This window comes from Lepisosteus platostomus, chromosome 1 (genome assembly GCF_059453375.1).
Source record: "Lepisosteus platostomus isolate fLepPlt1 chromosome 1, fLepPlt1.hap1, whole genome shotgun sequence".
Lineage (NCBI taxonomy): Eukaryota > Metazoa > Chordata > Actinopteri > Semionotiformes > Lepisosteidae > Lepisosteus > Lepisosteus platostomus.
This window is the reverse complement of record NC_142611.1, coordinates 76,430,182-76,456,985: the sequence shown is the minus strand read 5'-3', so window position 1 is coordinate 76,456,985 and position 26,804 is coordinate 76,430,182. Positions and strand designations below refer to the sequence as shown.

Sequence of the window (26,804 nt, the reverse complement as noted above, 5' to 3'; positions counted from 1 at the left end):
AGGTGTTAGTGGGGCCAGCGGGGGGCGCTCACCCTGCGGTCCATGTGGGTCCTAATGCCCCAGTATAGTGACGGGGACACTATACTGTAAACAGGCGCCGTCCTTCGGATGAGACGTAAAACCGAGGTCCTGACTCTCTGTGGTCATTAAAAAATCCCAGGGCGCTTCTCGAAAAGAGTAGGGGTGTAACCCCGGTGTCCTGGCCAAATTTCCAATTGGCCCTTACTAATCATGGCCTCCTAATAATCCCCCTCTATGAATTGGCTACATTACTCTGCTCTCCTCCCCACTGATAGCTGATGTGTGGTGAGTGTTCTGGCGCACTATGGCTGCCGTCGCATCATCCAGGTGGATGCTGCACATTGGTGGTGGTGGAGGGGAGTCCCCATTACCTGTAAAGCGCTTTGAGTGGAGTGTCCAGAAAAAGCGCTATATAAGTGTAAGCAATTATTATTATTATTATTATTATAATTGAGAACAGAAGACAATGATAGAGCTGTTTTGACTGCTTGCAACAGATACTATTGGATTCTTACAGTAAAGGTATAATCAAATCTGATGATATTTTCTTTTTACCTTGTAAGAAAAGACAGATCTAAAATGAGGGAGTTAAGCTCAGGTGAATATTTTCAAAATATTCAATTAAAAAAATTACATTAAAATTGTAGTAGTTCAGGTGGGGAGCTGCGTCAGCATACTGTACGTAGGCTGCAAAGGAACAAGTAATAGGTTTACTCCATGCTGAAAAGAGAAGAAAGAAAAACGCAACGTTTCGGCCGCGGAGCCTTCTTCAGGTGTGAGCACCTTCTTCAGGTGTGACCTTCTTCTTCCTCACACCTGAAGAAGGCTCTACGGCTGAAGGGTTGTGTTTTCTTTCTTCTCTTTTCAGCATGGAATAAACCTATTACTTGCTCCTTTATATTAAAATTGTTTTGAGATGCAGTAAAGAAAATGAGAGGGAGGCAGCAGCCCATCTTATCAATATAAGAATGTCATAACCCACCTGTTGGATTCTTTTAATATATTACGTTTGGGTCAGATTTTATACATGTTGCATTTCAACCAATCCTATGATGTATACATAGTTAGCCCTTTTCAATTTGTGTCTCTTTATTAAGGGAGCTATTTTTACTTATATTGAGATAAAGGGAAGACACACTACAACCAAATTTAAAGTTTTGATATTTAAAAGAAAACCCTGAAACTTTTATGGAATTAAGAAACCTAAGCAAGATAACTGATGAACCACTTTCTTAATAGTGAAAACTAAGCACAGATTCCTTGTCTTTGGTTAGGCTAAAGAGCTGATAAGAAAAATAAAAAACAGTTTCTGTAACTCTTTCTGTAAATTCTCTCAAGTTATCCCACTAGTTTTAAATGATGTAGCACAGTTCCCTCAAAAATGTGAAGTGCCACAAAACCCATTTTGATAAAAGAAAAAGCAAAGGAAAAAAAAACATGTAAACAGTTTAAACTGTGACAAAACAATCTTAATTTTATTGTGGTGGGTGAATGTACAGCGCAGAAAACATGCCGACAGCAATTATAAATTTGACAAAGTTGAGACATCTGAAAATTTAAGAAATGCTCTCCCTTTTTTTGGAAGAATTTTCTCTTCAAAAATAAATTACTGTATGTCTTAACGCACAGCACAGAAAACTGAGGCTTTGGTCAAATATATATTCTTGCCCCCAACAATAAGCATTCAGTTCATCCTTTTTACTGTATTTTATTTTTAAACATATCTTGAATGAGTTACTGTGGACCTAGCAAGCATGTTGAACTCGCATTTTTTTCATAAATCACTTAGTGTAATAAAACATAAGATTTTGAACTTGACAATGACATGTGAACTGTTTGCATTTTAGAGGCCTGTCTATGTCGTAGTTATAAGGTGTTAGTGCTTTCAGGTCTATGTCAACAACGAAACACTCATTAACAAATGAATATGCAGAGCTGAAGTGAAACAAGAAATATACAGTCATCAGAGAAAATGAAACATTCATCTTTAATTACAGGTAATGATAAATTACCTCAAAAAATAGATGTGGAAAAAATCATGGGGAATTTGAAAGGGCTTTACTTTTCTCTTACCTGATCAAGTAACAGCAGAAGAGTAAACTGAGGATGAAAACAAATATGGCTGTCCCAAAGACCACGATGTAGATATTGAGGGGCAGATTCTGAAACCCGATGTTAGGCATTCTGAAGCTGTAGTGCTGGAAGTTGGAGCTCATGGATATGCTAAGGAAAGAGAGAAAAGATCACTGACTTTCAACAGAAAGACACACGGCCTGTCTGTACCTAGCTGGAGACACTTCTACTGTTCATAAATGTTTAACAACATGCAAAATGAGGCCGTTTTATTGGTCACTTGTTTCAACGTGTTCACCAGCGTGGAACTGAGGCCTCTCGGTCTCTGTGCGATGTTCTTCAGAATGTGCTGGGAATGTAGAGCCAGAATTATCAGACTGTATTACCCATTCTTAGCTTTCACAGACATTCTGCATTATTGAATAAGAAAGATACAATAAAAAGAAGGAGCTGTCACAGCACTTGGAAACCCGCACTGTCTGATCACATTATCCTTTGGGCAGACAACCGCCAAGCCGTGAATAATCCCCTTGTGCTCATAGCCTTCAAAATCCAACTACCACAACACGCATAACCTTATCCCACGCATAGTGGGACAGGTTTAACTCAGACACAGGCTGCCTCTGATGGCAAACACTTTCTTATAACTCCTTCTTATATCCAAATAATTCAAACTGCAAACTAAAAACACAATGAAAGATTACGGTTGAATGATACCCTTTACTTAGTGCACGTTTGCAGAGAAATGCTCGTAAAGAAAACTGGTTTATGAAGCTAACGATGCACCATGAAGGTTTACCTAACAGGTACTGTGTCTTGAACAACTGATAACTTACTTACTTTTATCACATGAAGTGTAGTTACTGTTTTCCATGTAAAATCAACATGGAACTTGGATCAAGTAAATGCGTGGGTAATGATTCACAGAGCAACACCTTAGCCGTCTGGGCAGCCAGCTGGCTCAATAGCTCTCTAAAGGACTGTGGGGTTGCCCACTATCCTTTCCAGAAAGGAACAATTAGCTACAGTATCCAGTGCACCCTTCAATAAAGACCTGCTGGAGAAATACACACCTCTAGACGTGAACTGCATACTATGCAAGAAAAATACTGTGAATAAAATATCAGACGAAAGAGAAGAGGACAGATGGACGGAGTCAAAAGTCAAAATGCCCAAAAGGACCAACTGGGACTCACTAGATTGCACTGTCATTTGAGCAACTGATATCCTTGGACTCTCGGTACCATCCAATGCCCTCTTACAAGGAATATAGAGATGCAAAGGCATCCAAGGAAAAAGTACAAGCAAACAGAGATGAGAGCCGAGATTAAATACGAGATCTGTTAAGATCTGTCTAGTCTGATTAAGAAAGGAAGCTGTTATATTCCTGGAAATTAAACCCGCTCAGGCCCTGGTACAATGTGGGGAGAGCAAGATATTAACAAGAAATATTCACACCAACAAAGTGATGGAAAAAAAAAGATGAAAAATTGTCCTGTTAACAACAGTCTGGAGGGAACAACAGAAGCAACTCTAATGAAAATAGAGTTCCCCTATTATAAAACAACGATGCCCTGCACTTTAAGCATACTGTGCTGTTAAAAGTATATTTTTTACTTCTGTATTTAGCACATTACACAAAAAAATTATAGCAGCTTTAATTGTTATGTCTGGGAGGCAGATGAAACTTACAAAGTGGCTGGACGACACGTTTGCTGGACTGGACCTTACAACAAATATTTGTGGATTAAATACAGATCAACACACTACAGTAAGTCATACAACACGCAGTGCTGTTGTTGTTGTGGGGCTGATCTTCAAAACAGGGAAAGTACAGTATGTGAAGCAACTGCCAAGGCTGGCATGGGGTTTTCTCTGGCTGTGTGTGATCCCCCATTACATCAGACTGCAGCTTATCGGTTTGAGCTGGGAGAAGTCAGTGTCTGACGCTGAATTTGTCATCTTTAGCACCGACACCAAACATCTACCAGAGAGCTTTTGCATTCAATATTCATCTCTAAAACGGGCTTTTATATAAACATTCATTACTACGTCAAATCACCGATTCCCATGTCACAATTAGCACAAGCCATTTACTGTACCACATAAAAGTTATTTCTTTCTAAGGTACAATATCAATCATGACGAGGATCACTGTTAAAACCTTTATGAACTTAATATATTTGTGCATTCTCAACACCTTTTAAGATTAAAATTGGACTACCTACCAGATAAACAGTGGTAAGCCAGATTTACAAAATATCTAAAGAATAACTCTTAATTCAAATCACCATTACCCTGTCTTCATTGCCTGCAACACAGAATGATTTTGACTGCACCCCAGTAAAGCTGGGGCTGATAAAGGGTTAAAAACATGACAAGGGGTTCAATGCCTTCAGCCCTCTCAGGACACCCAACCCCTCTTCCAGGTCCCACGTGACTCCAGTCTAATGAGGCGTGGGGAGACACTCAGCAGTGTGTTCGGGGAGAACCTTACAGTGAAGCAGTGAAGGTTCACTTCAGAATAAAGTCTTAAAGTAGTGCCGAGCCCTTAGCAGTTGACAGGAGATCAGGGCTCCATCTGGTCAAGAGGCATCCTTCCGAAATACCAAACCATTTCACACAGCTTTATAAATGCGCTTTTTACTTCAAATCTCTTCAGTGTGACTCAAGCTGAATCACAAGCAATGTCAAAACTCATTTCAATCCTCCACAGTCACTGACGTGAACCACACACTATTTAAAAATACTACCACGGCCAACTTTCTGCACACATTACACTCCACTGCCTTACTTGCCAACGCTCTCTGCCCACGCCAACCCATTCAGGAGTATGTAGCTTGTCTTGCCTTGCCTTCTTTCTTCCTCCACACCTTTCGTCTTTATAATCATCTTAAGTGGAGAAAAAATACCTAGCTGGGACACAACATGTTAATATTTATTTGACAAGCCTGTAAGCATTTAATTATTCACAACACTGAGCGGTATTGACTGTACAGTATATACAGGCATACTAATCTGTAGTTAAGATAAGGTAAGATCACTTTATTAGCCATATACAATTTCTTGTATTTCTTGGAGCTTGCTCTCCATGAGACACACAGACAGGGAGAGAGAAGCTTGGGGTCAGAGCGCAGGGTCAGCCATTTAAACACAGCGCCCCTGGGGCAGTTGGGGTGAAGGGCCTTGCTCAGGGGCCCAACAGAGTAGGATTCCTCTGCCAGCCGCAGGATTTGAACCTGCAACCTTCCAGCCACAGACGCAGATCCTGAGCCACAGAGCCACCGCTCCACCCCAGTTAACAACTTAGAAAAAAAGAAAATACATAAAATTAATTATACCGATTTAATTTTTTATTCTCCATCTCCATGTGTTGTTTGTATTCCCCCCTTGTCAATATTTTAACACTGTGTGCTTTGTAGGAGAGACAAATGTTTTTAAGAGGACCAGATTAAGTGAAACAACAAGGGCGCTAAACAACCAAGTGCTCCATATTTGAGCCCTGTGGCCATAGTAATTAAAAGAGAAATGAAAGACCTTCCCTCGTTCACATGACTAACTACTCAAGACCTGTGTAGATGCTGCATAAGTATAAATATCCCCTGATCAGATATCACTTTGAAATGCAAAGCAGGTTTAGAGGCTGTCAAGTGAAGAGCAGTACACCTGGTTAAAATGAATTCTTTTCTCGACTCCAAGATCCTTTTCCAGTAAATATGAGACAAATTCAGATTAGACGGCTGAATGTTCTTAAGATATGTGCTGCAGCTACCTTTACTTTTCTTATTTCTCGGCTGTTCAGAGCAGTTAATATAATAATTATTAATATATTCAGAGCATTTAATATAATAATTATTAATCCACTGGGGTCGTACCTCCTCTACAGCACACTGTCACTTCTGTCATTTATTGCCCATGTGCGTTATGTTATGTAGACTATGTTTCTAAGTACACTGGAATTAAGTTTAATACGTTGATGACTGACAAACCTTTTCACCAAATACACTACAAACTCAGAAATTGTCAAATAAATACCAGGTCCAGCAACATAGTGCTAAAACAAATTAAAATACAAATACAAATTAAAAAACACTACACGCACCTCACACCCCACACACCCCACTCCTGTAAATGTAATTTGTGGATTTTACTGGATGTTACAATTGCCCTTAAACTGAAAAAAATGTTGGGTTTCTGTGCCTTTGAAAATATTACATATTGTAATTGAATGTTAAAATTAATCATTTTTGTAAATGATTACAGCAAATTATTTGCTTTTATAATCCATGTTTCTTAGCAGTCCATGTCTGCACTGAGCAACACTAAATGCTTTCTACAGAAGACTGAGGCATGCTCTTTTCAAAACGCGGTATGACGGGACAGCCCAGGCAGGGAGGGGTATAGGAATTTTAAAACAAAGGTAAACAATGACAGGTGGTCATTCAGGTCATTTTCTTCTATAGGGACTGATCGAAGGATCTCATCCAGACGTTCCTTGAAAGAAGCCAGGGGTCAGCTTGTTACTTACTCCCACAACCCTTTGCGTGAAGAAGTGCCTCCTTGTACCGACTGGGCGATCTCACCCAGCTATTTCTTTAAAGAAGCCAGGCTACCAGCTTCTACAGCACGCCTGGCTAGCTCTTACCAGGCTCCCACAACCCCCGAGCTGTGAAATATTCAGGAGAGACAGGTTCCAGCACAGTATCCCTCACACGCTTAGCCACCCTGACTTCTCTCCACTAATTCTGTAAGTCTTTGCAGATTTGCACCCCATTCAAGTATTGTGGCCAGATTAATAAACAAATAACACAATGCAGTAGATCTGCCTTAACTGTGATGCCCCAGGGATACATGTATATATCATTGTGGTGGTCTCAAAATTGCTTACTGTATATTTTTTTAATAATGCTGGTTATTACTTAAAAATGCAGAAATTTGGCACATAAGCATTTAAAGTACAGTACTGTAGAAAAAGTGTAGTACGGTACACATTACTTCAGCTTGTTTAATGCAAAGTACAATTATTTGCACCCCAAATGAGTGAGATATATTCTCACTATATTCAGCATAACTGCACTACATGTATATATTGCATACACCATGGACACATATTCAGCTCTACTCACACTGAGTTTTATTACATTTAAAAAATGTAACCTCAATTTTGTGATTTTTGTGTTTTTGTGAATTTTTGTGATTTTTGTGAGCTCGCAGAAAAAGACATTTCATTGCCAGCAACTACTGCTGCACGCCATATTGTTGTGCATTTGATAAATAAACTTTGATTTGATTTGATTTTGATTTGATTTGATTTACATTCAATACTGTATGTTTAAAGGGACAGTATATTGTCTGTAAATACTGTACTTTCACCAGATTGACACGACTGCCAGAAAACGTTGGAAGCAAGTTTATTGGCGGCAAAGTAATTGATGACCTACTTTACAAAACATTTCCTAGGCATACAAATATCGTTGCCTTTAATGCAGAAAGCAAACTAATCTGTTCGGTGTTTTTGCCTTGCTAATAATGAAAGGAAAGTGTGACAGGCTCCAGAGCTTTGCTATTCATTTACCATTTAACCTGCTAATGTAGATGAGTCCTTTTACAGGACCGTAAACAGCAAAGAGACAACACTACACAGCACACCATAACAAATTACTATCAACTTTTCTGTGTGCGTTTGCAAACTGAACTGGTTCAATGACCCACATGTACTGTACGCATTACCAATACCCTGAGATCTTTAAAGGGGAACTGCAAAAGCTTTTATATTTCGTGGTTAGAAAGAATCGGCAATGAGTGCATTTCAAACCACAATAAAAGTATGTGTAGAACCTCAAATTTACATCACAGCATAAGACGGAATTCCCAGGTGTGTGCAGCACCCTGTTCTGTAACTTACAATGAGGCAACAACATTGTTAGTGAGTTGAAGCAGCATGATATTGCAAACAAGCAGGCTTCTGAAAACGTCTCTTTTAATCCAACAGGAATATTGCTCTCGATTTTGAGATAGTTTTGCTGACAAATACTACTTACTTGTTAACTCAGATCACATTGGAACATTTCTGTGGTGAATAATACTATATTTTATAACCTGTACTATAACCTATACTTATTTGATAAGATAAGATCACTTTATTGGCCATATACAATTTCTTGCATTAGGAATTTGTCTTTTCACATACCCCAGCTTGCTCTCCATGAGACACACAGACAGGGAGAGAAGCTTGAGGTCAGAGCGCAGGGTCAGCCATTTAAGGGGTTAAGGGCCTTGCTCAGGGGCCCAACAGAGTAGGATTCCTCTGCTGGCCACAGGATTTGAACTGGCAACCTTCCAGCCACAGGTGCAGATCCTGAGCCACAGAGCCACTGCTCCGCCCCAATGTGTATTTGCTAGTACACATTACACTAGTCACTACAGTACTTAGTGAGCAGGAAGAGCAGCTTCATGTGACAATTCTCATGAACTCACACTCCCGCCCATGGTCAGACGAGGGGTTTGCAAAGTGGTGACTATATGGTACTTTCGCAAAGTTCACGATTTTGTGCTTAATTGCGATACCCTCATTTTGTTTTGTTACCAAAAAAATGTGCCTGACAAATTGGGACTGCAGGTCCCCTTTAAAAAGATATTGTAAATAAAAGAGGAGGTCAACCCTCTTAACTTTTTACTGCTATTAATAACAGAAAACAAAGCTACTTGGTATTACAAAAATTCATAACTAAACCATTAGAGTAATAGTGACAGGCAAAGTCTAAAGAAAAAACAAAGGATGAAAATAAATATCCATTGCCAGGCGGCAGTAGACTAGCGAAGGAACTATGTCACCCTTGACGTGGTCATACTCTGCAGACTGGTTTACATACAACACTTAACTGGTGTGGAAGAAAATTAAATGCAATATAATTTACAGTCAAGTTCAAGTATCTAAAATCCCCAAAGGTAATGGTAAAATGGACCTTAGAGACGACACCTTCACACCTGAAGAAGGCTCCACGGCCGAAACGTTGCGTTTTCTTTCTTCTTTTTTCAGCATGGAATAAACCTATTACTTGTTCCCTTATAGACGACTTCTGAAACAACAGTGAAACACAAACCAGAGGATACAAACTAAAGAGGAAAAGGGCATTTAAAACTGAGCAAAGGAGGCCCTTCTTTACATATAATGTTGTGATCATATGCAACAAGCTACCCAGCCATGCTGTACAAACCACAATGGCTGGATGAGATTCTCAGATTAGTTAGCAACCACACATAATAATAATAATAATAATGATAATAATAATAATAATAATAATAATAGTTTAAACTTATATAGCGCTTTTTCTGGACACTCCACTCAAAGCGCTTTACAGGTAATGGGGACTCCCCTCCACCACCACCACCAATGAAGAATGCCCTAGCCTGGTTTTCTCTTGTGTGCAAACTTGTTTCTTCTACCACACAAACAAACGGCACTGATGTAAGAAAAACAACAACTATAAGACCACGATGAACATGTTGCATTATTGGTATACTGTTTGTTTTTTCACTAGGATAGACATTTCCCTTCATGATCTGAGCCCAGTGCAAGACACAAAATAACTATTTTGTCTGTTTTGCGTATAAATACATGTAAATTGTTCATCAGGCACCTACCACAGCTGCTGACAGACTGCATAATTCCTGTTTCTTGTTAATGAAAAAATAAATTAACTCTAAAAACAGAGTAGTACACAATTGCCAAGAGTTAAACAGGCATATGCAAATTCATCTGTTGACAAATAGTTACCTAAAGAAAGAATCAGTCAGAAATATAAATCCCATCAGGTACGCATCTGATCTTAAGATAAAGCCTTAATTGTAACATTAAAAGAGATGAAAGACAAACTTAAAAATCATGACTAGTTAAGGCTCACTGACTATTCATCAGCCTAGCACTAACACAGCGCACTGCTGCATCCCAGCTGTCTTTAATCCGCATTGATGCTCGTCTCTCTCAGCCCATTGAAATCCCCCTCTGTATTTCTGCCTGCATGGTCTCTGAACTCTAGGTGAACCTGTGGTGCTTGTGGTGTTTGTAAAGGAAGCACTGATTGGAGATTATGAAGCATTAACTGTAGTATCAGTAAGGGCCTCTCATCTGTAACCTAGAAGCCTCTGACCGGCATCCAACTGGAGATCATTTTGCATGTTTTCCAGAGGCCAGAGCTGTCCATGCTCCAATATTCAATTACACAGCTTGCTTTTCTCTTGTTTTTTTTTGGTATTCTTCAGCTTTATTAATCTACTAACGCATTACCAAGTCTCTTGACATACTTTTTTGTCATTATGTTTCAAAACGGGCTGACGGAAAAGTGGAAAACTGTGAAAATGGTTCTGAATGACAACAAATCGCAAACCAGAACACAAAGTCCAGTGCAAACTGAAACATGAGAGCCTGTCATGAAGCACTGACAGCCTGGCTTCTTAAAAGTTCTACTTGACACATGATAAAGGCCAAAACAGCTGTAACCCCCAAGACCCTGATAACCAAAAATCAGAATTCAAAGAGGCATCCTCAGTTTTAACTACAGCATTTAAAAAAAAAACCCACAATGCATAAAGAGGCAATATTGTAAATTCAGAACCTCTTAATTCTTAACGCCTAATTTTTACAGTGGTCTTTTTTACTCAGCATGTGCTTTTCTTCAATTAATAGCAGAATGCATAACGTACATAGAATTGGCTGTGTCATTTATGAGGGGATGCACCCTAAATTTTCAGCTCATATTACAATTTAGACCCAGTACAGTTATCTAAATCAGCAGCACGAGTCCTCTGCTCTCAGATATGACAAATATGATTACACTATTGCCACTCAGCCTGAACGTCCGAAGTCTGTGCCCGTTTTTGTCGTTCCAACTTGGAACAACACAGGGCCAGTCTGGGAAAATGCAGCCAGTGTTTCGGTTTGAAATACACATTCAAAAGGGTCTCGCTTCACAAAAGCGGTTTCTTCCGTTTTGGAAAAAATGAACCACAACAGAATACCTAAAGAGTGAAATTAAAACTGGTTAGATTCCCTCTCGCGCAAAGACAAAAACTGTATCGCTTTCTTTGTCAGAAGTCCCTTTAAGATGCTGTAATGTGTGACAGTGGATGAGAATACTCTCACCCTGGACGACTGTCAACGAACCTTCTGAGCAAGTTTCATTTTCTGCTGACAAATGAAAATCACTGCAGCAGTGTTTGAAAACATCACAGCTCGTGTTTATACTTACGCCTGTCTGTTTGGATGCGGGTGTTTTTCTGTGTGAATTTTTACATGAGAGGGGAAGTGGGGAGATATGGACAGAGTGACAAAATAACCAAGCCCGCAGAAAAAAAAGGAATGTAACTCTGTTTTGAGGAATGCAGTTTTATAGTTATTAGCCCATGACTCAAAACAAACAACATGGCATTGTCACCAGTAATGAACAAGATAGATTTCCATGTGGACAGAATGAAGGTCAGAACATCCCCTCCCATTCCTAAGACAGTATTTACTCATGGCTAGCTGCACTAGCTGTCCCAGAATTGCTGGAGTGTACAAACTACCCCTGTAATAACATAGGCTATCCCCGACTATGCAAACACGACAAACTGCACCAGACGGTCCAAAGTCATTTTCAGTCTCACTGCACAATCTTAACCTAACAAATAATTTCCTTTTCCTTATCAAGAAGCACACATTAGTCAGAAGGTGACAGGAACTTTACATGTTACTAACCACACAAAAGTTTTAAAGTTCTGAAGCCATGTCATTAAGCTTTATTTATTATTCAAAATTAGGTACAAACTATGTTTCACAAATGTGAAATGTCAATGTCAAACCTGAAAACATGGCAACAGGGGTCACTGAGTTAATAATTTAACTTCTACTTGAAAAAAACTATTTTGATAAACTGGGAAATTTAAAAACCAAAAGAAGACTTGTTGTTGGCTGTGTCTCTCAGACTATGTCGTTGACCATCATGTTTACAGTAAAACAAAGAAATGCTCATCAGCCCATCTAGCGCATTTTTTCCAGGTAACTACCTGGAATGGTTGTACTTTTGAAGAATCCTAACGATACAGCAAAAAATAAATGAAAAAATGAAACTGAAGTGATTCGGTCATAGCTAAAAAGTCCACCTTCTTGTCCAAGCATGTTGCAGTATCCTCTGAGCAACAACAATGATCAAGGGACTTACTCATCAAAATGATCTAAAACTGTCAACATTTCATCAGAGAGGACTCGCACACGCTCAAGGGCACACAGCTCCTCTCTGTAGCCCTGTGGGGTCTGATCTGCAGCAGGTAGAGTCTTCAGCAGGTTCCAGGATCCTGCCAGTGGCCAGAAGGGTATCTTCTCTGCTCCCACGAGTCCTGGTCTACCTTTGATCCCCCAGCCTGATTTTCAACACCTTAGTGCTACAGCATAATTCAACCCTGACTAAAGATACACTGGTGCCCTAGTGCTGCTGCTGAGCCTAGCGGAGAGCCCGAGACTGCCCTGGAAGAAAAGGGCTGGCTCTCTCACGGGAGAGCGTTTCTCCTTTGGGCTTCTGAGAATGCTGAGGCCACTGTGGTGATCCTCGTGACTCCCTACTGTCAACTGAGCATGCTGGGACTGGACTCCCAAACATCCCAAACACATGACAAGCCACAAGCCTTGGCACAGAAGAAACTGCAAAGGAAGATACAGTAAGAGCAGTTCAGCAGTCTTTCCTCAAATGTCTTCAACAAGCCTATACCATACAGAAGGTGCAGGTCTCAACAGCTCCAGTACTATCAGGGTACAGGCAATACCCTTTCTGGAGAAACAGCTTTTATATTCACTTACCGCCAGGCAAAAAAAGACCTATGAAAACTTCCTCAGGAAGAGGAGCTCTCTAACTGCAAGTCTGGTGCTTTATTTAAACCCTGCACATGTGAGCATCCAGGAGTGTGTTGTAAAAAGGAATGACTGCCAGTCATCTCCCATCACGAGTGATGTGACTGCCTCTTTCAAGGAAGATCAAAGGGGAAGCCCTTCAAACTAGCAGTAATAAAACATCACATACAAGGCAACTTAAGTTTAAAACAGAAGACCCTGCTTTCATGTGATTGCTTCTGTACAATTTACAATGCGCAGTCAGGTGCTTACTGCAAACACATGAGCAAAGAACATGAGTGTGGTATTTTATTGTTCTAGAACTGTAATATCTGTAATGAACTGCACATAGTATATTTCATTAAATTGTGTGAAATACCCAATGTTGTGTGCAATACAAAAACTGGTCTTCAGTATCATCAAGTAGTAGAAGCTTGACTTAGCTCCCTGCTATCTAATGGCTTAATGGCTGTGAGCCTAAGGCTTTTTAAACTTCTACCCTTATTTTTTTTCTTTAAAGTTTCACAGTCACTCTTACACTGCCAGTTAGTGAGAACTCTTAGGGGCTTGGCAATGCTGTTATTCAATTTCAATAAAAAGTTAAGATGGTTGACTCTTTTGTCTTCTGCAAGAATCCGTTTTAAGATCTCCAGGTGATGATAAAGCATGCCGTACTCTCTCAGCTCATTCATGCCATTAAATTTTCAGACCCATGCAGAAAAGTGGACTGTAAATTAATGCGGTTTTTTGTGTAGTCTTGTCTCTTTACTACTGCACTCTTCTAAGAGGAAAAACCCACATTAGTAAGTTACATGGTAAATGAACAACAAAGCTCTATGTCTGTTACACAGTGCTTTCATTATTAACAGGCAGAGTAATCTCTAAGAAAGGACTGCACAAAACTGCACAATCCTTTGCTTAGGGAATGCTTTCCATGTTACTCATAACGCGTTATTTACTGTGTATGTCTAGGAAATGGTACTACATTTATTCACCTTATTAATTCATATTTTGACTTGGCATTAAAACTGTTTGTACTCTTAGACTTCATCTCTTCTTGAGACCTAGGCTCAAATCTCATTCCTGATGTTCTTTCTACATTAGGAGTTACATTGCAATTGAACAGCAATGCTCCAATGTCTGTAAGCTCAAATAAAAAAAAATATAATTTTGTGGTTGCCGGTAATTTTGAGTTCGATCTTTATTTTTCAAAGAACTTTTCTTTGATAAGAGAAGTTGACAAAGGAGAATGTCATTTTGTTACAGTATGTCTGTTATCTTAAAAACTAGGGTAAATGTCATGCAATCGACATCGTTTGACAGAAACAGCATCTTCCCAGGATTAACTTGCACAAGTAAGATTTAAAATTAGGAGGCGCTAAGCTACTAAAAGTGAGACATTTCGGTATTTACTGTAACAAAACCTTTGAAGTTACAGCACAGTTTGTTTACTGCATGACAAAGAATAGTTTTAATGAGCACTTCAGGACACATCCTAAGCCAAACGTTACACCCCTGCACTTAAACACATTTAATTCTTTAATATACTGTAACGGGCTTGTATTAGGATGGTACCGGGAGAGCACAGAGACATAGTCCTTCAAGAGTAGAGAGAGTCATAGGTGTATACATTTCTGAAGCTCCCCTGCCTCAAGGTGAAAGAGGCTATGTGACTCTCACGACACAATCTATTTAATTTCGCAATGTACACTGCCACACCTGCACACTGCTGCACCTGCACCAAGAATGGGTAGATTTCACTGAATGCTACAAAATGATGAGACTGAATCACACCCGAAATCATGCTGTAAGCCGAGTTCTAGACTGAGAAACATGCATCGGGCACCACAGACATTAAAATAAAATTGGACATAACACTCATGATGACAGACTGGGGTGGTAAGCGGCACAGTGGATAGCATTGCTGCCGCACAGTGCCGGGGCCCTGGGTCCAATTCCTGGGAGTGCTATCTGTGTGGAGTTTGTACGTTCTCTCCATGTTCGCGTAGGTTTCCTCACGCAGTCTGAAAACATACAGGTCAACTGGCTTTGGGGAAAACTGACCCCGTTGCGAGTGTGTACACCTCTCTGTAAGGGACTGGCGTCCCACCCAGGGCGTACCCTGCCTTGCACCCGCTGCTTGCTGGGACAGCCTCTGGCTCCCCCGCGACCCTGAGCTGAATACAACTCCCAGAACACGGACAGAAGGATAACAAACCGTAACCTTAAGTGCCTGATCAGACTGAGAGCAGTAACCGAAATCCGTTTAAAAACAATGATTTGCGTTACGCCCACCCGAGATGGGATATCCAGCCGCAAGTTGTTCTTCCCATCTCGGCTAACAGGCTACCATCCGGCTCACAGAGGAGAACGAGGAAGTGCAGGCCGAGCCCTCCGAGCCGCCCACGTCAAAACATTTCACACGTCTCAGGCAGCGCGGCCCCACCCTCACAGATAGCACCACAGGAGTCACTGATGATCTACTGCTTCATAGGGACGCAGTTACTCAAATCTCCAGAGCCAATGTTCCCCCATCATGACAGGCAACGCTGTGCTGTAGGAGGCACCTTTCTTTGGGCACGAAGTTAAACTGAGGTCCTACTTATTTCACGCGCATGTGTATGTCCCCACTGTCGAGCATAAGAGTTCTCCTACACCGAAGCACAGCAAACGGTAAAACCTTGGTTTATTCGCTAGCTTGTCCGACTGATCACAACAATAACCTTTCCTGCCACTCTTTGTCTCCTTCATTTAAAATTTCAAAAAGCGTTCTCTTCCCAGTCAAACTCCCGGCAGGAGACGTGAAACACAGTAGTCCCAGAACTCATTTCTTGCCTGATTTGCCCCCGGCTTTTCACTGGAACCACTGTGAGCAATTACGGGTTCAAAGATCTGCATTCCTGCTGGCAAAACTGGATTCCTAACTGCCTCTGGCCTGGAACTGTTATAAGTTATATCACGAACAAGGGACTACACAGACCACATCATAGTCAGTCTTTCAGATTCATGTCAGATGTATACCCTTAAAGTTGTACAGTATGTGAGATGCAATAGAGAAACGATATATGCAGTGCAAAGCTGATTTATTTAATCTCCCTCTAATCAAAGTAATTGCATTGATCCGATAATTAATTAATCCCCTTTGCCTTCGCTAATCAGGAATGAGGCGAGTGCATCTCTTTTTCCTGCAAGTGCAAAGAACCGGCCTCCTGTGATGGCCAGCAAGCGGACAGGCGACGACACGGGCGTCACGACCAGCCCGCTCTCCCACCTCGAACACGTCCACATTAATAATCCGTTTCGAATATCCCGATGCCCTGTGAAAACGGCAGGCCCACACTCCCAGCCCATTCGCTCCTCGCGGTTGACCTTTCAATGCCTGGATCTGGCTGGGGTTCAAGTCCCCCCCCCCAGTTTCCTGCTTCTTGACGACTTTGAAGGAGTAACACAAGATGGCACACACATCAGCAAGCACCCCCCTGGAAACTAGCAAGCAACTGACAAGCACAGCTGCTGCCTGTAACATTTAATCCCAGGATAAATATTCAGCTAAGGTTCCGTCTTAACCCCTTCATCTCCTCTTTCCAAGACAGCAGTGCCACTGCTACAACACAAAAAGGTGCACAAATAATTTTCATTATGACACGTTTATCTAGTTAAAAATGTGCAATTCAGGTCAAGGGAAACAGGTACTTTCACTGTGTTCCCCAACTTTTGTTAATCAATATAGTAAGTGCTTGGACATCCTGTGCAGAAAGCACAGAAAGCTAAAGCAACAACAATTTTCATTGGAAAAATAATTCTGCTTTCAAATAAGGCCCCTGAGAGATTACAGCACAACTGGATTAATATGTTCCACCCACAAAATTGATAGATTCCATAATTCAGAAGGTAAGATGTGTAGGTACACAATCCAACGTACACAGTACAAAATGAGCAGGGGCTCTTTGATCTTGCGGAGTTTTATATTTCAAAACAGTACAAAAAGCAACACAGAGAAAGGTTGTGTTTCCGCCTCATTTCACCGTATGAGCATGAATCCAGGGGCAGCATTAAAAACGATATTTCATTCCAGATATCCAACACATCATGACCTCGACAGCACTAACACTGTATCTGACAAATAAACACAATAAACACCGTGCCTTTATCAAAGTATGTAAAAGAACTCCAGGACAGGATAGATAACAGTCTTGAAAACAGGAGCACAAGCGCGCACAGTGTCCTGTTAAACTCCACACGAGAGGGAATGGCAGCCTCCCTGGTTAAAAAAACAACTTTGTGACCAATCATTCGCCCTCTCGGAAAGAAATATATCTGGGAAGGACGAAATCGGTCAAGGGGGTACCCCAGGGAATGCTCAACGCCCACACCTCTCTCTTGGTTTGTGTGGTTTGGAAAAACACAGTGACGCAAGATTAGGGGGAGATGGAACAAGCTGCCAGAAAAGCATTTTTCTCACTCCGTCCAAGATGCCCCTACTAAGAGCGAAACTGGAGAACCCTCCTCCTCAAAAGTCACTGAATGAAGCTCTGGTCGCTGCATGGACCAAAGACGACGCCAAATTACCGTATTTATTCCACATTTCTTCTGCAGGCCAGTGTACAGCAGCACAAAAACAAAAGCAGTACAGGGAATTTTGGGATGCTCAAATGGACGCCAGTAAAATACCTGACAGGATAATCTTAAATTTAATAAACCTGGACCTGTAACTTTCTGACATTTCAGAGCTTTTGAAAAACAAATATAGCCAAGAACAATACAGCAGTTAATACCTTTGCAGGCCTTGAATGAGGCCTATGCTATTTTTCATGTGGTAGAGCATAATGTCAAAGAAAAATATACGCTAACAACATGTAGCTGTTCAGAGCAAATTCCGATTTTGTCAAAGCAGATTGATGCACTTGGCATCTTCATGCACACAGCCTCTGTAAAGTAGTCACACAGTCTTGATTGACATGTTGCATCCCACAGTGCAAACACCTAGATACAGAGCTGTCCTGTGGACTGCAGAGATTAATTTTGGAATAAAACACATCCATCCTCACACGTCACAGCTATTATAGATAAATCACCTATAGTAAAAGATAAACTGTGCTTCACACATAAGATGCTATCCAAGCAGCAATTTTAACGAATTAGGACATTATACAGACACCAAAGAGGTGCTCACAGCAAAGCACAGCGATGACAAGACGCACCACACTGTACTGTACTGTACTGTACTGGGCGCTGCAAACCTGGAAAACCCCTATTGTGCAACAGTAGATATTTATCACATGGACCCACCACACACGTTTCTATTACACTGAGTGATTATAGTTTGTACCAGATTCAGCACAACTATGTGTACTGAGGTGTCTCATTAGGTGCTGCAAATGCAAGACCTTGAAGAGCTGCACTTACTGTATAATCATTAATGTTTTAAGGAATGGTCCATTAAAACCAATTTAAAATGCTACCAGAGACACTCATATAGAAAGACAACCCAAATGGCCTCCTCTCAGTTGCAACTTTTCATTTATTCTTAACTTTTTGGGTGAATGTTTCAAAGAGCATCAGAGGCACTGTCTACCTCTGGCTGCTGAAATACAATTCACACTAGTCTGTAAACTGCAGCCCCATACTGCACTGACAGCTTGGGAGACCTGAATCTTTTTTAACCTGGAACAACAGAAGACTAAAGACCGCTGTCCTGGAAAGCAGGGCAGCCGATCCAACTACTCAAAACGCCTCAAAGACAGTGACAACATCAACTCAGGGAACATCTTCAGAATCAAGGGAGAAACATGAAACAGGGGACACAGACTGAAACTCTGGAGAAGTACTGTACACTGAAAGCCACGATCAGGAGGTACTTCTTTACCCAGGGAATTCTGGAAGCATGACACAAGCCACCCAACCATGTTGCTGAAACCGATACCATCCATCAATTAGCTCCTAAGTGTCAAACAGGCTAGACGGGCCGAAGGCTCTCCTGCTTATGTTCTTATGCCATGAGGCGAACGGTGTCGGTAATGAGTTTCTCTTATTTGCACATCCTGGCGTTAGTTTAGAACTTTGATAGGGATGAAAATGCACTACTAGCCTGAGTCATCCTGACGTGCTGCAAGTATTCTGTAAGCAAAGGAAAATGAGTCTCAGCTTTCTTAACGGGGGCTGTGGTTGAAATCTGCAGTATTTTATAAAGCTGTTCTGTAACACGGGACTATCTGCTTATTAAGTAATCTACATTTGATGTATCAAAGATGCAACGTCTTGTTAATTTTACTGTACTGTTTTGCACTTGTTCACAGACTGTGTGAAGAACAGTAAAATTATGTTCCTTTATGGAGCAAAACGGCTTTGGGCTTGAAACGAGCTTCAGATATCCAACGTTTACAAACAACTGTTAATACACTGCAGACCTTGTCTTCCCTTGAGCAATTTGCCTTTGCAATTTCCTTCTCTGGAGCAAAATTACAAGCATTTTAACTGAAGAAAATTGCATAATTTGATTAAAACATCTAACTCATTCCGTAACCTACTGTACTGTACAAACACAAGCTTGGATCTGAAGACTTGATTGAGAGGAAATGGGTGTTCTGCTCGTTTATAAGCAGGTGGATATTCGTTTCAGCAGTTATTAAAACAATGCCAGTCCGTAAGCAGTGAACCACAATGACATCTTTTTCAATAATCTGCACAGTAACAAGCCCCTGATTGCTCTTTAATAGCAGGTCTTGAAGGGATTAAGAGAGCCTTCCACTGTGCATAATGTAATTGTAAATTTTGATTACCTCTAGTTGGGAACTCATTCCTTTTCCATTTTCTGCTTCTAGGAAAGGATTAAATGGAATGAATAGAACTAGCAGACGACCACAGATAACAGCAGGGAAATTAATTCTGGCTTCGGGCTCTTTTATGTACTGTAATGCACCACACTGTCAACACTTCATTAAAGGAAAATTACATCAACATCTTCCCCAGTCCCATTAGGTCCGAGAGCACAGTACATCCCATTATTAATAATGAATTCAACACAACAGAGGCTCAGACTACCCACCTAACCAGTTGTCCATTTTCTGGAAAGACTCATCTCAATTTCACACCTTGGGAGTGTAATTCATCAGAGTTCTTCACAGGCGTGTACGGCCATGTGAAACATTAATGCTACTGTAACTTCACATTACATCCATCAAAGTTAAGGTTTAAAGGCTTGCGTTAACGTATATGTATTAAAACATTAATGAATAAGGCATTATGCAGGCCTACTTTTAACATTTTTCTTGAAGAAACTCGTGAATGCACTGGTTGTACTTATATCTAAAAAGCAAACAAGGGCTTGTCTAGTGTATATACAGGTATGGCTATATTTACCCTATCTGTAAGGGCACTGTAAGGCAAAGTGCGCATGGCGGTAAGAATTAATTCAGTGCCATTTTTCCCCATCTTTCAAGTGCCAAAAACGTTTGTTTTAAATAACACAACCAAAATAGTTTCACCTGAAGAGGAAAGTAAAGTAGAAAAAACAAATCATGGTTTTCTGATGAAATAAGCACAGTTCCAACAACGGAGTGAATATTCAAAGTATTTTATTAATGCACTGCAGCGTAACCGCAGATCAGTCATCGCTGCCCAGGCCGTGGTGCTTACAAATAACTTCAACACCGTAATGAGAGGAACAGGCAATCCGGCCTTCGTTTAACTCTTCGTGCACCGCTGCAGCCCACTGTATTTATATATTGCAAACGGTGACGTGGTCGTCGTTTTGCGGCACAGATTTCTCCGAGCAATAACAGACGGGATGAGCTCGTTTAGAGCTGCCGGGAGGGGAGGACGGTCAAGGGGGCGTTCATTTCGGGAGCCCCCACTCCACCAAAAAAACACGCGAGTTCGAGTTCGCCCCCACCCCAACAGGGTCTGACTTGTTATCGCCACCAGATTTGGGCTCTCCCTCACACAGCCCGCGACTAGTGCCGTGAGGGAGGGATACAAGTCGCCACCAGCAAGAAACAAAAAAAAAACTGGGGGGGCGACGACGCCTATGCGCAGCTCTGACGTCCCACTCCGGAACCCGGCCGGCCGGCCGTCGAGAACATTCGGAGCGAGCCCGCGGCCCGGGCGCGAGCGCGCCGGAGTGCCCGCTCCAGCCCCGCGCGGCGGGCGAGCGAGCGCCTGTCTGCTCAGCCCGAGAGACACCCCTGCAAATCGGTCGGCGCGGGAATTTCAGAGAAAAAGACAACCGGACTACGAGACTTTTCGCCCCTCTGGGTTCCTAAGCGAGCTGTGCCCTGCTGCCAAGGCTTTCCGAGCCGTTACGTCATTTGAAATTGTAGCACTGGTCTCCCCTCAGCACATTTGACCTGAATAGACTAGGGCATACGTAGCCTGCCGATCCGGTGCATCCGTCTTACAGTCTATCTTTACACATTTGTGGTATTTTCCCCATCTCAGCAATGTACAGGCTGAGCAGGACTGTCTTATTTAGTACTGAGACGCGCGGGGCACTACCACATGTTAAGAGTGTTTTTAATAAGGTTTTGAACGACGTTCAAACCATTAAACGTTCATTGAGCAAATCCGGCTATGAAGGCCCCCGCCCCTTGAAACACGCATCTCTAAAGCTGCAGTACTACTACTAACAGTAATTGCATAGTGACTGAATTACGTGCTGTTCTCTGCAAGTGCCTGCAATACAGAAATAGATAAATGTTGCTACAACAACCTCTGGCAGTAATGTCAGATCTCGAAATCACGACCAATGCGACGTTTAACCCCTTAGGAGATGCAGGAGGAGAAACTTCACGTCTCGCCGGAATCTCCTCCCCCCAATCCAAAATAAATCTTTTAACAACGGAGTGGAATGAAAGTCCCCGGAGAATCATCTTGCCCTAGCAAAAATGTGTCGATTTATTTGACGTGATCCCGAGCGACACGGGTTTGAACCGCTGCCCATTCGTCCGAAACAGGCTGAGGAAGAGGGGAACTTACCAGTATGTATCTCGGCTCCTGCGTTTCTTGACGTATCTTCCGAAACACCAGGACCAATACAGCATGGGGTGGTCGAGAGCTACAGCACCTTTCAAACGTAACTGCTTAATCTTACAAATGCTGCCCGTGCAGCGTATTTCAGCTCCTTGCGAACCGCTAGCCTCCGCCGCCACTACTACTAAGTTAGTGCAAGTTTAAACAGCAGCGCAGCGATTCACCTCCTGGGTTTTTTTTTTTTCGGGGGGGGGGGGGGGGTTTGTCTCTCGCTGCAAAACGCCTCTAGCAGTGTCCGCGCGGGATGCCGCTCACGCGCCACGCACGGCCGCCCTGGCAGCGCGAGGGGGGCCGATCCGAGCTGCCGGCGAAGTCGCGCCGCCGCGCTTCCAGTCGCCTCTCCGCCTCGCACGTAGCTCACGAAAGCTCCCTCCCTCGCCGGGCCCGCTCGCCGCCGACACAGACAGACTCCGAGCGGGCGTAGGACTGATGTGCCGAGCTTTAAGGGGAGGGGTGTGGGCGACTTGGGGTGTCGCAGGAGGAGGAGGAGGGGACGAGGAGGTGGGGAGGCTGAGGGGACGGGCAGTCTGGTCTCCGCTGTCGCCGGGCTGAACGGAGCCCGGGTGTGTGTTTGTTGGTTTGTTTGTCCGCGACTTTGCTGACGCGGGGCGACGCGCTCTCGCCGTGGCGGAAGACTGACATGAGCCTCGCCTGAAGACGTTTGAGTCGTGGTTTGAAACACAAAACGCACAAATTTGCTTTGGGCTTGCACGGATTCATTCGCCTTGACGTAACCCCGTGTGCACAGACAGACGGGCCATACAGAATCAGTAACTATCGTGTTTACTGTAATATTACTATATACTGGACATAGTATTTTGTGCCCACGAAATCCCTGATGGATGTTGTTACCGACAACTCTGTACATGTTCTTACCGTTTAAGCATTCATTAAAAACATCGTCAGCATAAACCCGGCAGTGATGACCAGTACTGTAATGTGACTGGTACATTTGTTTTGATGCGCTGCTGTGTGTGTGATTGGAGTTATGAAGAGCTCACGGGTACCAACATTGCTGTCCCACTACGGATGGTAATGTACAGTAGGCTCCTGCCTCATTCACTTTATTAGGCTTTAAATGGGGTGCTAACAAACTGAGGAATGACTGGAATAAAGCATTAACGCGCCTTTTCTGTGAACAAAATGTTATGATAATTTCCCCGTTAAAACACGTTCAAAGACTGTTAACTGAAAGTCTAGATGCGAGGGATGCAGCGTGCTGGAAAAGTGAAAGGACCGTGTCGCCTTATTTTTTTTTTGGGGGGGTAAATAAATCTTGGTCAGATCCCCTTAAGATGAAAGCGAAGACTACAACTGAGAACTCACTTTTTTATTGATATAAATTATGGAATAGGAGGATGAACAAGATTAACTTCGTTATGGTTGAACACCCGTCTTGTACAGTCCCAAACTTTCTGCTGCACAGCTCCATACTTTGGATACACGGAAGTTCACTCTTGTTCTCAAATATACAGTATTTTGTCTCGTAATCAGGTAAATGTCGATGTCATTTTTAGTTTTCGTTCACACATTCCCCTAGCACTCAGTACCTACTTGTATACTCTGTTCTGGCTTTTGAAATCTCTCCAGTCGTTGACAGATTGCTGCCTGCCACACTTCACACAGGTATTTTTCTCGCACATTTCCGTATTTATATTCCCATTCTGTTTACTCCATAAACATTCCCATCATTTCTTTTGTTTTGCACCATCACACGCGTTTCCTTCGTATTTCTGCTCTCTCACTCTTTTCTCCCTGATGCCCAAGGATGCCCTGCAGTACCGTTCCTTTGTAAAATCGTGGGATTTACTCTTTTTTTTACAGCCTAGAATTAACCTTTTCTTATTCCATTGAAGACTGCAAGCTGAGCTCCCAACTCTAACCAGTATGAAGTACTATGTGTAATATAGTGCTCTCTGTCCATTATAATCCGTCTGTTTTCCAACTGCTTCATGCTTCATGGGGAATTTGGAGTCTATCCCAGCAAGCAACGGGCGCAAGACACAAACACACTCACACCAGGGACAATTTTCCCAGAAGCCAATTAACCTACCGCTGTGTCTTTTGACTGTGGGGGGATACAGACGCACCCGGAGGAATCCCACGCGAACATGGGGCGAACATACAGACTCCACACAGACAGCACCCCAGGTCCATAAATGAGCCCAATGCTAACCACTGCACCACTGTGAACTCAAATCTTACAATATTATAATGCCAAGTAGGGAGCTGTGTCAGCATGCGTTGGCTGCAAAGGAACAAGTAAAAGGTTTATTTCATGCCGAAAAGAGAAGGCATGAAGGCTCCACAGCGGAAACGTTGCCCTTCTTCTCTTTTCAGCATGGAATAAATATTATAATATATTATCTATTTATATAGTGCCTTTAAAAGCAAGAATCTCAAAGCAATTTACAATACATAAACAGCATTTATCACAATAAAACTAAAAATCTCAAAGATTAATAAAAAGCAAGCACACAAGATAAAGCAGTGTTTTAAGGCTGTATTTGAAAGCACCTAGTGAAAAATGGCTGATGACCTTCTATCTTTTAGGTTGGTATTTCAGCACAGCAACAAAAAGACACAGAGTCCAACAGTGGGAGACTTGTAATAAACCAGAATCGGATGAGTGGAGGTCGCTTTGAGGGGAGTTAACAGATAATGTTTTATTGAGATACAGGGGAGACACACTCCCTTGAACTTGTACATACTATTCACCTCACTACTGTATCTGTCTCTTAAATATAAAACAAGTAAAAACTCCTCTGCTGTCTTAATAAAACCTATTTATATATCTTGTTTTAAATAAGAATTCAAGGACCAGGGAGAAAGCACAACTAATGAAACACCAATGTATGAAATGTGAAGTTCAGGCCCTTTAGTGGGTAATGTGGAGTGCTGCAAACAGATGATCGTTTTGTGTGGAGTCAATTTTTGTGGAGCTGGAAGTCTATTCTGTACATCCACCATTCTGTGTCATTCCTACAGTACGTTCCTTCTGAAAACTCCTGTTTCTGAGAAAGGGCAGGTTTCCTCGAAGAGCTGAGGAAAGAACAGCCCATTATGATGTGGAATTTCCTGAAAACTGGAATTGTTTTCATCCTGTGAATCTTGAAGTAGTTTCTGTTGAAAAGGGGTGGATGAATATCCTCTGACTGTATCGATAAAATCATAGCACAGCAAAGATGACAATAAAAGACACTATTAAAAATGAAAGAACATTAACATACTGGCCAAAATGTTTTTTGTTAACTATGGAATCTACATGATGTTATCATTTTAAAAGGTGACCAGAAAAAAATGCCATACCATATCGAGTTTTGTTTCTCAATTTAACAAAACATACTTAGCAAAAATCTGGTTGGCAGAGATACTTTAACACTCTCCGATACACTCTGGCCTAGTTGTTTATATGGTTGTTTATACTGACATCTGTCTTCAAAAAATCAACAGGTACCACAGTCTCCACCCTGTTTTGTATACAGAAATACATAGAAAATACACATTGAGAAAGATATTTTGTTTGTTTCTAACCATGTGCATTACTCACACAACCTGTTTAGTATCAACACCTTGTGGTGTTGATTTTGCATTATAGGAAGCCACAAACATGCTGGGACATTGTACAGATGGAATGGGGGAAATCTAGATCTGTGAGATTGCAGGCCTTTCTTGACAGATAATCCAAGTAATGGTAATGTAGGAAGCAGGTCTGCTTAAGCATACATTTGCAGTGATAAGGTAAAAATAATCCACACGTGGTCAATAGGTTTCTTGTCTGTTGTGTAGCCAAGCAGTAGTGGAGTCTGATTTTATTTCGTGAGGTCACGTGTTTTGGTACAATTGAATGCCCACAGACGATGGCCCGTGAAAGTATTACAGGATCAAAATCTGACCAGGTATAACAGCATTCTGCAAAAGGGCCTTTCTCATGTCTGTGCAACTGGTCAGGAGGGCAGCTATGACAAGCTGGTGTCTCAGCCAGCATCTGCAATACAACACAAAGATACAGTAATGACAGAGTCAGGCCAGGGCCCTGCAAGTCACTGGCTGCCTGTGATCACATGTAGTCCATTCTGAGCCAGTGCCTGCAAAGTTCTCTCATTCCTTTTCTTTCCTCTTTCACTACCAGTATATAGTCTGCACGTATAACATCCTTCGGCTTTAACATGACCTTTACATAGTTAAATTAAATGACATTATCATAACTTGAATATGAACTGCCTGGATGCTCACCAGTAAATGGCTATTTACCAGACCCTCACGAACCTGAAAGAAGATCTCAGAAAGTGAAAGTGTAATTCTAAGGAGAAGGAAAGGCCAGGCAAAGCAACGGTTTGAGAAGTATTTCATAATCGTGGTTAACAGCAACCTTGTCTCAACAGGAATTGAGCTAAATATATATTTAGACTCAGCAAATGTAAACAAACCGTTACACTATAATCCAAAGGAAGGGTGTAGCCTGAGTCACTCAACCTACCTGCATGTTAAGCACGCTACGGTCCTAAAGGTTTTGGTCCAATAAATGTGTTTGACCGGCTAGGCCTCATTCAGTGGGTGCATGCTAATGAGGTACCGGTCACAGGGGGGCATTGTTAGCTATCCAAGTGAGTGTATCATGTGACCTTTGGAAGAGGGTGCCAGGGGCAGGCAGGAGGTAAAAATGTAGCTGTATACAAAGGCTCATTGAGCCCCACACACTGTGATACTGGCTGCCTGACTGGCACAGGCTCAGCTGAACCATCTCACAGTAAAAAAGCTGGCCTGAAGTCTGCAGGCTTAAACAAGTTAGACAATCTCTGCTGCTTTGGTATAGGCCTTG

General features: G+C 42.0%; 1 protein-coding gene across 5 annotated transcripts in view; it reads right to left on the bottom strand.

Moving 5' to 3' along the window:
- Nucleotides 1–22,549, bottom strand: part of rnf24 (ring finger protein 24) — a 45,264-nt gene extending 22,715 nt beyond the window's left edge. The window contains exons 1-3 of one of the 5 annotated variants that reach the window (XM_088637707.1): nucleotides 21,929–22,549; nucleotides 9,060–9,173; nucleotides 2,095–2,244 (exon numbers count right to left, since the gene is read on the bottom strand). In XM_088637707.1, the coding sequence (XP_088493833.1) occupies nucleotides 2,095–2,244; nucleotides 9,060–9,136 (227 nt within the window). In that variant the 5' untranslated portion in view covers nucleotides 9,137–9,173; nucleotides 21,929–22,549. Of the gene's footprint in view, nucleotides 1–2,094; nucleotides 2,245–9,059; nucleotides 9,174–9,738; nucleotides 9,841–12,293; nucleotides 12,643–21,928 lie in introns of those variants that run through there. The other 4 variants (XM_088637718.1, XM_088637749.1, XM_088637729.1 and 1 more) reach the window with 4 other exon arrangements.
- Nucleotides 22,550–26,804: the final 4,255 nt, after the last annotated feature.